This window comes from Bidens hawaiensis, unplaced genomic scaffold (genome assembly GCF_021521415.1).
Source record: "Bidens hawaiensis isolate Kalapana, Puna unplaced genomic scaffold, B.hawaiensis_p1.1 tig00046810_1, whole genome shotgun sequence".
Lineage (NCBI taxonomy): Eukaryota > Viridiplantae > Streptophyta > Magnoliopsida > Asterales > Asteraceae > Bidens > Bidens hawaiensis.
This window is the reverse complement of record NW_027506002.1, coordinates 12,572-26,001: the sequence shown is the minus strand read 5'-3', so window position 1 is coordinate 26,001 and position 13,430 is coordinate 12,572. Positions and strand designations below refer to the sequence as shown.

Below are 13,430 nucleotides of genomic sequence, written 5' to 3'. Positions count from 1 at the left end.
CTCTAAAGTTACAAATTCACAAAACCATCACACATATATCCACAAAACAACTATGTTTAAACGAAGTCCATTCATCTTTTAACTTTAACATTTTAATATAAACTATACACTGGTTTGATGAAAACCAGGTCAAAACTTCTATAAATTGTTCAAATCCATAAATGTCCCAGAAACTCATACCACTACAGTCTACAGCTAACATGGTGTTTGAGATTTCTTTAACGAGTCTGCTTATTACGTCTTCTGATCCTGCATTACCAGTTTGGATGAATATTAAAGGCTTATTTACTTACTTTAGTGTAAATAAGCAATTTTAATAATAATAAGTTAACACTAATTTCATTCAATATATAACATAGTCAAATTAACAACCACCATACCCAATAATCTAGTGTATCCTAGAAAAATTATTAGTAGGATTTGGAAAGAATGAGATATAAACAAAACCTTATATATTTAAAAATAGATATGATGCATGAAGCGAGAACCCAATATAAAATGTAAGCATCAAATTAAAGTATTATAGAAAGTTAATTAAATTAATATATAAATGTTTATATAGAAAACAATTTGGTAGTTAAAAATTTAAATCACCCTAAATCAAAGATAGTTTAAAACAAGGTCTTCCATTTTCTTTACACCGTCTTGAAACACCAAAACCAAAACCCTCACACACCCATCATCAAATTCGAAGTCTCTGATCGATTAATCAGTTGATAAAGCGATACCCAGTTGGGTTTTTGATGAGACATGGCGAATTACCACGGCGATTTCAGCCAGAAGATCGATTACGTGTTCAAGATCGTGCTGATTGGTGATTCTGCGGTGGGGAAGTCGCAATTGTTGGGTAGGTTTGCGAGGAATGAGTTCAGTTTGGACTCGAAGGCGACGATTGGTGTCGAGTTTCAGACGAAGACGATGGTGATTGATCATAAGAATGTGAAGGCTCAGATTTGGGATACTGCTGGTCAAGAAAGGTTTCATCTTGATTCTTGTTTTTAATTGTCTGCTTCCTGTTGTATAATTCATTCATACCTACAATTTAGGGCTGATTATAGGAAGGCTGTAAATGAACCGAACCGAACGATATATTGATTGTTTTCGTCCGTATAATATCCAAAAATGGTTATCGTAGTAACTAGTAAGTGCAAACATAATCATATCAAGATATTAACTGATTAATAAAAATTGTGGAAAAGATAAACAGTAATAGCAGAATTCTAATACATGAACATATATGCAAATGAACGCTATTGGACGAATGCAATAACAGGAAAAATGCAAACGAACGAACCTAAACGAACACATTACTGAACTTTCACAAACACAATTGAACAAAAGTGGCTTCTGTTCATGTCGCTCGTTAAGCTTACCGAACGAAAGAACTTCCCGCTGAATGGTTCGTCGAACTTTGGCTCGTTTACAGCCCTAGGGCTGAATGTAGTAATATGATTGGGGGTGTTTGGCATAAACTGATGATGGTTTTAATTGTCTTTTTTGAAAACATACATTCAAACACTCCAATAAATGGATAGAAAAGTTTTGTACTAAAATGAAGAAACTTATGATGTATGCCAATTCTTTGGACTCTACAACATAAGTCACTTTAAAACGATACATATTGCAATCAATATTACATATTATGGGACCGGTTAATGTACAAAGTGAAAAACCCATGAGAAGCGTAAGCGAGGGGGGGAAAATCACATGGTGGCAATTTGGTAATTACGTGAATAGCGTAATTATTCTACAACTCAAAAACAACTAGCGTATTTAATTACGACTAGGGTAATTATTATGAATTTATTAGGTTAGTTTAAGTTATGCTGTAGCGTAATTACGAAAATGCCACAGCATTTTGTTCGTCACTTCGTATGCTTCATACGTTTATTCACTTTGTATTTGATCCAAAACCTACATATTATAAATACGTTTGCACAATTTAAGGCATCTTAAGTTTCTTCAGTGTTTAATTAATGTCACTCACACTTTTTTCAAACTACAAAAACCACTCAAGTTTTAATATTGTGACATTGCTGTAAATTTTTTATAAATGTTAAAATCTTTCAAAATTAAGTCATTTAAATGGAAACAAGATCAACAAATATAAAACCTGGTTACTGTTTGGTGATTGTTTTTTCAAGTTAAACCTGAAGCAGGATGTAATTGTGAAGAAAAAAGTCACTAAATAATAGCCAACTTTCATAAACATTCCTAGGGGTGTAAGCGAGCCAAGCCACTCGTGAGCTACTTGAGATCGGCTTGTTAAAAGCTTGAATCTAGTCCAGCTTAAATGAGTTTGAGCCCAAACTCGAGTTTTTGTTAAGGCTCAAGAAACGAACTCGAGCCCGAGCTTTACATATCGAACTCAAGTCGGCCCGCAAGCCTAAATGAGTTTGAGCCCGAACTTAAGTTTTTAATAAGGCTCAAGAAACGAACTCGAGCCCGAGCTTCACATATCGAGCTCGAGTCGGCTCGCAAACCTAAACGAGCCTTTTATCTATATTGGTTTTTATTTAATATATTTATATAATAACTATAAGCATGTGATAAAAATAATTAAATGATATAATAAAAAAAGTTAATAAATAATAAATGAGCCGAGCTCAAGGTTGACAAACTACTCATGAGCCGAGCTCAAGTTTTACAAATACAGCTCTAAATGAGCAGAGCTCAAGCCCTCTTGAATTAAAACAAGCCAATCTTGAGCCTAAACGAGCTCGGGCTCTGGCTCAGCTCAGAATGGCTTGTTTACACTCATTCCATTTAGGTCATTATGTTTAAACAATTATGAAAATAACATCGAGGATTTATTATTACTTTCCAATATTATGCCTATACATATAATAATTATTCATCTATGCTATATGTTAAACAATTACAGATACCGAGCCGTGACTAGCGCGTATTACAGAGGAGCGGTGGGGGCAATGTTGGTGTACGACATAACCAAACGGCAGTCATTTGATCACATTGCAAGGTGGCTAGACGAATTACGTGGTCACTCGGACAATAATATTGTGATTATGCTCATAGGAAACAAATCCGACTTGGATTCTACACGCGAGGTAACAACCGTGGACGCAAAAGAGTTTGCGGAAAGAGAAGGGTTGTTTTTCATGGAAACATCTGCACTTGAAGCCACAAATGTAGAGCCTGCATTTGTCACTATTCTTACAGAGATTTATAAAATAGTCGGTAAAAAGTCTCTTGTCGCTAATGAGGAGTCCGAGGGGAGTTCCTCGCTTCTTAAGGGGACGGATATTGTTGTTCCAGGTCACGAAGTGTCGGGAAAAAGCAAGGCCGGTTGCTGTTCGTCTTAGTGAATAGTGTGTATGTTACAAACTTTTGGTTCTTTGGTTTTGTGTATGGAATTTTATAATTGAATTTGAATTTTACTTTCTTTGCCAACTTACCTTAAAAATGAATATTTCTAATTAAGTGAGGCTTACATAATTGGTGAGGTTTAATTGTTGGTATAATCAAACTGGGTATTCAAATGTAGTTATTGTAATTATTATTTGATCATCTTATATTTTCTTTTAAAATAGTTTGTTTCCAACTCGTTTATATTCTTTTTAGAGTTGGCTATAACCTGAAAACTAAACGTTTTTTTAGCTGACCATTTTAATTTGGATCCGGTATGATCCCCTAGTCTATCCGCAAAGCCTATTTGAAATTGGTCTTCTGGTCCAATGACATGGGGTGGTAGTTAAGGTTTGAGATTTTGTCTTAGGTTCAGAACATGATTCACTCATAACATGATTCAAACGGTTTTCTTACAATGGTAAGTTTCCTTGCTGATGATATTAGGTTTAAAACGTCAAAATCAGTATAAACGGCTAACATGCGTCTTAGAAAAGCCCACTAAAGTATCGGGTGTAGTTTGAAACTATGTGCGTGTGTGGTGTAGGTACCAGGTAGAGACTACAAAGCTATAAATATATATCACGTGTGTCCGTTGTCGTTGTGTGGTTTGTAAGCCCCTCGCATACGATAACATGGATGAAACATATTGAATTGGGATCCACATATACAAACAATTATTTGGTTTGGTGGAATAATTATTCAACTGATAAATCACTTATGCTGTCTATTTTTTTATATAGTTTTTTATTACACCAGATAATCGTCATCAGTAACCGGTGAAATATATAACATCATCTTGTGAGGTTTAGAAACACTCGATCGGATCTTATGGAGCATACTAAAAACACACACATATCCATTCTGGACTAGGTAACTAGTAGCTTTATATCCATTCTAGAGAATTGCGTAGCAAGGTAACCCAAAACGTCACAAAGTTGGTCTGGTTTTGTTTGGTTTATATGATCGATAACTGGTCAAGCTAGTTGAGGTCAACTATGGCGAAACATTTAGTCCGGTTGCTAAACCAACCATTATTCGCACAACTCTAAGCATAGATTTTTTAAAGTTTTGACCCATTCATTTAACTTGACGTTTAAAAAAACTTTCTGCATGGCAATATTTACGAAAATGGTTTCTATGCACCAACCAATGGGGTTTTGAGAGGCAGGCTTTCCAGTTATGTTGATTATAAAAGAGATTTATTTAATTACGACATATAGCAAGCCATGTAGGTATGGTACCAGCGTTTTGTAGAGTATGTTTTCACATCGATCTTTCATCATAGCCAATGTGGCCACTCCCTATTTATCTATGAACATGGGAAAGACACAATGTCTATTTTGCTTATGTTGGTGATATTATTCTGATTATCTTGTCAAATTCTCTCCAACACTATTTTATGTATCTTTTGCCCATAGAGTTTGCTATGAAAGATCTTGGTCCACTACGTTACTTTCTTGGAATTGTAGTGACTCACCATGGTATAGCTCTATATGTATATATACACATTTTTCACATAAATCAGTATCTCCATGTATATATACATACTTTTAATTTGTTGCATGCATTAAAAAAAGGTTTCATGAAGAAACAATTTTTAGACAAAAGTAATATATATAGACCGACAAAGGACATATATTTCATTACGTGCAAAACATTGATCCATGACTTCTACAATTACCAACTTCGGTTTACAAAACCTACAAAGGAAATCGCATACAATAAATCACCTTCACGACATAAAACATAACAACATTGCCAAATCACACCACACTTGCGACCAAACAAACATAAATAGCCTTTGATCGGTCGCTTATTCACACCATATCACACACAACACACGTACGCACTACTAAATACTTAAGGATCCGATCACTTAATTATTCACCCGATCGACATCTAAGCCCCAGTTTTCCCTTTGAGGTTAATCACCGAAAGCTCTTTTTCAAAGTAATCGCCGGTATACATGGGCGGGTAATTGACCGCAAGAGGCGATTTTGCAAAATGCCCCAAAGGCTTCAGCACAGCGTCGGATGCTACATTCGAAAATAGCTAAAAATAGCAAGAAACAAAGTGAAAAAATGAGACTTAATGATATGAGCTTATGAAACATGTTTGAAATGGATTGAGCCAAAGGCTTCGGTTTTCCTTTTTCGCGGCTTCGACTGCATCAAGAGTGCTTTTGGTTACCACGACTTCATGCATACCGGCCTTACAGTCACCCGCGATCATCCATTCTAACTACAATTTGAAACAAAAGATTATGTTAGCATACAAGATCTATATAATGACAAAGTTGATGTCTTTGTTGGGCATTTGGACCATAAAAAAATAAACCGAAGCTTGGGGACCATGCATATATATTTAAGTGGTCCTCAATGTTTTTTAGGTTAGGTACTCAATTTCTCGAATTTTCTGTTAGAATTGTGTGATTTTGTGCGTTTTAGATATCGTATGTTGTCATATTCCTACGTGTTACAATCCTAAGCATTTTTTTTATATAATACGAAGGGCCTTGATTTTAGGATCCGCTTTAGTTCTCAAAAAGGTTGAACGGACCATGTGCGTGTGCTAGTTACCTGTTTTCCTGCCTGAATAAGGAGACATCCGTCAGGAACGTTCACTTCGACTCTCTCCCCGTTCCTTAACCAAATAAATAGACCGGGGAATTTACTTTTGTAGTGAATCGTAAGAAAGTTGATGTCGTAATGGTATCCTGCGAACACAGTTCCTTCTTGGCCGTGACGTCCGAGGTCACTTCCTGTTGGTGCAAGAAGATGTGGACCATGCAATTCAAAGTTAGATCAAAACATGGAATTTAGAATATGTACTATTAATATTACTAGTATAGAAAGTTAACTGATGGGCTCACCAGCTTCATTAGATTAGTGAATGAGTCCTTTGGTAGGTCAAATCCAATTGCAGCCATTTCTGCAACAGCCTGAGCTAGCAAAACTAGTGTTAGGAAATTTCATCCACCCTTTAACAATTGCATGATGAATTAATATAAAGAACACATGAATATAACGCGGTTCACTCGATCTATGTGATCGATCAAGAGTGAACTACAAAGACTTGTAGTGATTTTGATTTTAATGCAATTATGCTATGTTATAAGTACGTAGCGGATGCAAAGGTCTTGATGAGTCGGATCATTTGACAAACATCTATAGGCGATTTGGCCTAATCGCAAGAACTGAATTTCAATATTTTTGGACTCCAAATTCAGTGAATATTTTATTTTCCCTCAATTTAGCAATTTACAAAATCTTTGATTTGTATTTATGTCTTCACTTTAACTAATTAGTTGTGAGTTTCAATTTCGAACGCCTACCAAATTTTAAGTTCCCTGTAAAGAGACCATGATGTAATGTTTTCTTTCAAGGGTATTTTTATATTTTTGTGCTTCCGCTTTGCGTCAAGACTGATGTAGTTAACATGATGCAGGAAATTGCTACGAGTAACAAACCTCTACGGTCGATATCATTTTAAAACCCCATGAATCCATGATCGGTTTCCATTCGGGGAAGCCTTCAGGTAAGACGGGCTCAAAGTTCAATTCCTACATGATAAACGAACATAAAAGAACAATTAGTGATCTGGCATGCAAACCAATGCATTCCAAGAGAGAACGTATACGTAACCTTGAACTTAGTCATGGATGGTCTCGGGCCAACCCTCCACATATAGCGAACCTAAAGATCAGGACCGGATGGAATGGTAGGCTGGCGATCTTTAGGCAGGGCTCTCAGCCTCTTTTGCATCTCTAGATCAACCAAGCTACGCGGTATCTCTACTCCTCCTGGTGTCGATCCAACCTGTTTGCGATTGATCCATAAATAATTAGAACCAAATTATATAGTCATCTTAAAATTATATATTGAAACAATTAATTTAATTTGCAACAAAAATTCATAAAATTAACATTTTTGTTAAAGATATCATAAAACAAACTAAAATTAATTGTATCTTATGTTTGTTCTAATTTGATTTAACTTTTCTTCTGTAAATTATATATTTATTAATTATTTGATAATATATATTACTTTTCTCCTAGTCCACATCCACATAGCTGAAAAAGGTAAGCTCTTAGACATGTTTTCCTGTGAATATTTAGTAAAGTTAGGCATGTTATTAGATGTCATAATCCAACCTTAATGTCTACTAACACATTAAGACTTAGAACTTTTAACTTTTTCTGGAATATTTTGATACAATATATTTTAAATTAATCTCGATTGTGTTGGAATATCATCCAACATCCCATTCAAGATCCGGATCACATGGAATCTTCACATATATAATATATTATTATATAAGTCAAGTAATTAAATGTATGGAACTTATATACTTTTTTGCTTCCATCAATTTCATCATTTCTATAGTAACTCATATACAAAACAAATGAGTATCACTGACATCCTGTCGCTCATTTACGTGCATGGATTTGCAAAATCCACAAGCAATCTGGTTAAATGGTTTTAATTAAATTCAAATATATAAACAAAGGCTGATTACCTGATAATGTTGATGAGGACGTTCTTGAACACGCTTAATTTCTTCCGGCTGACCGAAATACTTCTCCATCATGTCAATAAACCGGTCATTATCTTCGGTTGAGCATCGTCGGTCTCGGACCAGCAGAGCCCCGGTTTCTCTCAGGATCCGGCTGACCTCAGAGCACACGGTTTTCAGGTCAGGATGTTTGAGTTCATCACAGCTGAATTTGCCCAAAACTGGATCGACGTATGGGGTTAGATCGATAACTGGAATGTCCATGATCTTAAAGAAAGAAGGGTGTTTAAGAGAGAACTAAAGAAGAAGAAGATGATGAAGTGATGAATATTGAACACAATGAGCATGCATTTATAAAGATTCAATGGTGAGTGAAAATGTGAATTAACAGTGGTTAAGGATTCCATTACAGATGGAGATAGACAACACATTTTTGGACATGATGGATAGTATTATGTGTACGTACTGAAGTCAGATAACCGTATAGTATAGATGAGTTGATATACGATGCTGAGAAGAATTAGATTTTTTTTGTTGTGTTTTATATCAGGTGGTTTGGAGTAAGTGTTTTTCGGATACTTCTTTTTAAAGTTCTTGTATTTTTGTATATTTGGACGGTTTGAGAAGTCATGTAAGTCCGGTGATTTGGCAAACGGACTCGGGTCGAAGTTCGCTGATGTGAAAAGCAAACTTAATTGACTCGAGTTTGTTGGTCAAAGTAGTGAACTCTATTGAGTTATGAGAGTTACTAGTGGCTTAAGATAATTTGTTTTGTTCTTTTTTAAGTTTTTTTTATCGAACTCACAAACACATATTTAGCCTGGTTGTTGTGGGGCTTTAAACCCGACACCGAATGCAACGTGGCCGGCGCCCTTAACAGTTAACTCTGCCTACACTGGCCAACGCGTTAAGGGCCTGATGATATGGTGCACGATAACGAGGCTTTTAATGAGGAAATTGCGGTGCCACCCCAAATAACCAATCACACTTTTTATCCTATTATATAATGTCTAGTTAAACTATAACGAGTGAATTAGTTACAACCTCTTACATGACAGTGTTACGATGCTTTAACCAACCTAACCACAACATATATACTATCAAAAAATTGTCGAGGTATACCTGCTACCTACCATAACTCGAAACCACCTAAAAATAAAAAAGAATAAAAAATGAAAAAACTGTAGAATTCACCACAAGAGTAGTTTGTCAGAAAGGGAAAGTAGTTGATGCATGTTTATAATGCCATTAAAACAGGAGACACGTGGGTTGCTGAGAATGGAGGGCACTTGAGGTTAAATCTATGGAGGGCCTTAAAGGAGAAAGACACACACAGACAGACACTCACAAAAGTATCAAATGAGATAATAACATGTGTTTGCATGTGGGTGGTCTAAAACATCAACATCGTGACTTTAAAATATCATATTGATTCATTTATTTTAAAGGTCATTTGTGTCATTGACGAGTGGAACATATTGATTTATCTAATCATCTTTATTTCATCACTTAACGTGAAAAAGTGATATGTGAGACTTGAATCAAAGATCTTCTCATCTTTTAAATTCTTATCTTTTAAATAAAGTTTTTAGATAACTCAACTCAACCACTTAATTAAGCTAGGGATTCATTTTTTTTTCTTTATTTTGATTTTTGTAAGGTCGAGCAACTCATGAGGTTAAATCTTTAAAATAAACTTAGTTGTGAAACTATCATTTCACTAAATACTTTTATGTGTAAATTTATTTTGGGATATTTTGGCATTTCAGTTATAAATCGTCTTGTTATATTGTTTTTAAGTTGTTTTTGCACTTGTTGTTGGCAGTGGCGGATCCAGGAATTTTTTTAGGTGGTGCACTAGTATTAAATGATTCAATTTCATGGAATCGGGTATAAAATTTTCGGGTCGGTTTGACGATTCGGGTCGGTTCATTACATAATAATGCTTTACGATTGGTTTAATTTGCTAATTATAATCTAAAATTTAACAAATAACTTGACAATTAATAATTGAATCTATACAATTAACAATATCAAGAACAATTAACAAATGAATCTAAAGTCACCATCACGGTCGGAGGATTCGAGGATGAGTAACAACGAACAAGTCTGGAATAAGGTGGCTGGGGAAAAGCATGAGCCCGCGACGCACGGAGGTGGTTGGCATAGACTTCTAAGTTGATGGCCTATCTAATTTCATCTTTTTGGCTTGGGTAATAATACTATCTTGTTTCTTAATACCTCAAAATTTGTTGACCATGAAGGGCAGGTGCTGCCATGTCATCATCTTCCAAAGCATGAAGAAGAGTTGGGACAATTTCGGCAATTGCTTGTTTTCCGGCACTCTACGAATATTTAAATAAAACATTTCAAAATAATATACGAAACACTATTTGTTTATAAAAGCACTTGGACCTAAATGGTAAGAGTACCTTATACAGAGTACCGAATGAAACACCAGCAGCTTCATGAAACTTAACCATGCTATATCAGAAATTAATGTAACACAAAACATATAATAAAAACCAAACAGATGTTATAATTAACAAAATAATTAGAAAGGCCAAAATGTGCCTATCACAAAGAGTTACGGATTAGGAAAAATAATCCATAAAACTGCTTTATCATGGAATCAAACTCGTGACCTTGAGCTTAGAAGAACAACATCTTGCCAACCAGACCATCATTTCAATTGTTAATAGGGTGGTTCCCTCTTAATTTATAAGGCGGTTCCTCTAGTATCTTCTATATATCCGTACACTATTATTTCGAAACTCGGGTGGTTCCGAGGAACCACCCTTTTCTTCATTAGATCCGCCCATGGTTGTTGGGCTGTTAACTGTTTGTGTATAGGCTCCAAGAGGAAAGGAGAAAGAACAAAAGAGGAATCCTTCTACATATACTCTCTTTTTGCACTTTAGCTTATTCTTCCTCATCAGCCCAACCCTTTTTTATTTGGAAGTCCATTATAGGTGCACAAAACTTGGTATTGACTACGTGTTGTTCAAGTTTGGTCAAGGGGGTCAAAACATAGGTATGGTTATAACTCAAGTCCCGGATCGATTATCAAAACACGAACTAACGAATAACTATCATTTATATTAATCAGAAAATCTCACTCAAAAAACTGATTACAACTCTCAAACCCTAACTCGGTTTAACTCTTGATGAACTCTAACTTGATTGCATCTAGATGAACCCTAACTCGGTTACATCTCGTGTGTGCCTCTAGATGAACCCTAACTTGGTTGCATCTCACACGTCCACAATCTATAATGTCTAACAATGACTTGGTTTATATAGACTAACCTAACTTGCTAGCCAAGGCATTACCAAATATAATAAAACCCTAATTACAACCCCATAAACCCATTACATATTAATGAATTTCATATGCCCAATAGGTCAAACTTGATCACATACACATGACGGGCCTATTAAGTTGGAAATTACTTTCAACAATAACCGGCTATGGTACATAACCTGTTATTGAACAAAATAGCCCAACCCTACCTATGTAATCAGTTAGGGTCGGATATGGTTAAAACCAGGTATTGAAACCGAGTTTTAAAAACTAGTTTTGTTCAAAAAATAAAAAGTAAATAAATAAATATAGATTTGAATCTTAGATAAATAACTAGATATTACTTAAAATTTTCTTTTTATTTATCTATAAATCTGTTCCAAGTGATTTTCTCATGCTTGGAAGAAGTGATCGGGGTTGTGGAGGGCGAACATATGCTGCTAGGGCATGGCGGTGATCAACTGATCGTAGTCAACAACATGAGTGAACAGGTGGCTACCAGTGGCGATTATAGGTGACGGTTTAGGGTTATGACGCCTTATATGGGTTTAAAAGAAGGTGTGGAAAGCTAGATATCATTTTATGTTATCCACGTGAGTTCTATATCCCTTATTTTTAAGAATGTTCAAAGGGTAAGACCCTTCCCTTTTACATAATATCCTATCCGGACCCTTTTACCCTTTTAGGAAGAAATATGGACCCGAGATCCTACCCTCTAAAACAATAAAAGGATCGGGTATAAATAAGGGTTTCAAGGGTCCAACCCTTTACCCTTTAAAACAATAATCGCGGGTCATTTTCTGCATTTACTAGTTGCATATCTCATATATGACTTTAATATATGAATCCTAGAATAATTATACTTTCATTTAATAACACAGTAAACTCTAACTTAGAAAGTTTATCAATCATTTGAACCGATGCAAATAATATTCAAACTCACAAATTACAGGTAGAGAACAATTTAGTGATTTTCATATATATGTATTTCCAATCAGTAGTATGATCTTTTATTTTTATTTTTCTTAATAGTTGGGAAATTTATGATGAATCATATATAAAATACAAACCTCTCCTATATTTCAGATTAATCGCGAACATGATGTATATCTCTCCAAAAACTAGTAAAAGGGTCAAGGGTTTGAAAAAAGGTCGGACCCTTGAAACCCTTTTACCCTTTAAGGTGAAATTTAAATACCCTTTACCCGACCCATATTATATATTCGGGTCTAATTAAGGGTTTTACGAGTCGGGTAAAAGGGTTTCAAGGGTCCGACCCTTGTCTTGCTCACCACTACTTATTTTGGAGTTTTTAAAGGGTTTTAGATTGATTCATGTATAAAGTGTGTTAATTGTTTAAATATATGAGCACACACAATGCACAAAAAAATACCATACATATTAACAAGTTAATGGAATTACTTACCTTTTTTTTCAGAATCGCTTATAAATACACATGTGTGTATTTTAATTTTTTTACTTTATTAGTTAATACTTTCCATCATTCCCATCAGTCACAACTTACATGTCTATCACCTTTCCCTACCATTTTGTTTTGTTTCTTTTTTTTAATCTCACTGTCAAGTTCCATTTTAAAAATCTATACATATTTAATCAGTTTTTAGAATTTCATAAATGTCATGAAAATATATGTAAACTTACATAATTTCATTTTTAAATAAAAAATGTAAAGATTTTAAAAACATCTACATTTTATTGTGCGACACACAATAATATATGTAAAGATTTATTTATAACCCCCCCCCCCCCCACACACACACACAAAGAAGCACATAACAATTACATATGTTTCATACCATAAAAATATTAAATTATTTCTAAATACGTAAACACGTTAAAAAATTATGTAATCTTATTTTAAAATTTTGTAAAGAATTTAATTAATAAGCGCATGACATATTTTGCATACTTAAAAATATGGTATATTATTTTAAAATATGATAAATTATTTCTAAACATGTAAAGATATTAAAAATACGCAAACTAATTAATTAAATATTTGTACATACTGAAAATTATGTTAAATTATGTCCAAATATGTAAACATATTAAAACCCAGTAAGCTTAATTAAAAAAATGTAAATATTTAATTAAATATTTTTATATACTGAAATTATGTTAAATTATTTTAAAATGTGTAAATATATTAAAAATACGAAATCTTACACATAACTAGCAAAAAGTTTCCGTTTTTAGGTTATACAGATATGAAGCATAATTA

The 13,430-nt window shown here is 34.3% G+C and overlaps 2 protein-coding genes and 1 pseudogene across 3 annotated transcripts; 1 reads left to right on the top strand and 2 right to left on the bottom strand.

The window, feature by feature from the left end:
* The first annotated feature begins 718 nt into the window (after positions 1-718).
* LOC143616335 (ras-related protein RGP1-like) lies at positions 719-3,417 on the top strand. The gene is made up of 2 exons (XM_077089196.1): positions 719-977; positions 2,885-3,417. Exons 1-2 carry the CDS (start codon positions 751-753, stop codon positions 3,321-3,323), a joined length of 666 nt encoding a protein of 221 aa, XP_076945311.1. The 5' UTR covers positions 719-750; the 3' UTR covers positions 3,324-3,417.
* A 1,679-nt stretch (positions 3,418-5,096) lies between these two features.
* Positions 5,097-6,298, bottom strand: LOC143616324 (uncharacterized; annotated as a pseudogene). The gene is made up of 3 exons (XR_013150643.1): positions 6,242-6,298; positions 5,949-6,149; positions 5,097-5,610 (listed from the first exon to the last, which is right to left on the bottom strand). The product of XR_013150643.1 is annotated as an uncharacterized LOC143616324 (transcript).
* On the bottom strand, positions 6,232-10,367 carry LOC143616333 (uncharacterized). Its single transcript, XM_077089194.1, has 6 exons — positions 10,317-10,367; positions 10,126-10,229; positions 9,018-9,033; positions 7,888-8,181; positions 6,839-7,187; positions 6,232-6,310 (listed from the first exon to the last, which is right to left on the bottom strand). Exons 1-5 carry the CDS (start codon positions 10,365-10,367, stop codon positions 7,065-7,067), a joined length of 588 nt encoding a protein of 195 aa, XP_076945309.1. The 3' UTR covers positions 6,232-6,310; positions 6,839-7,064.
* Between the last annotated feature and the right edge of the window lie 3,063 nt (positions 10,368-13,430).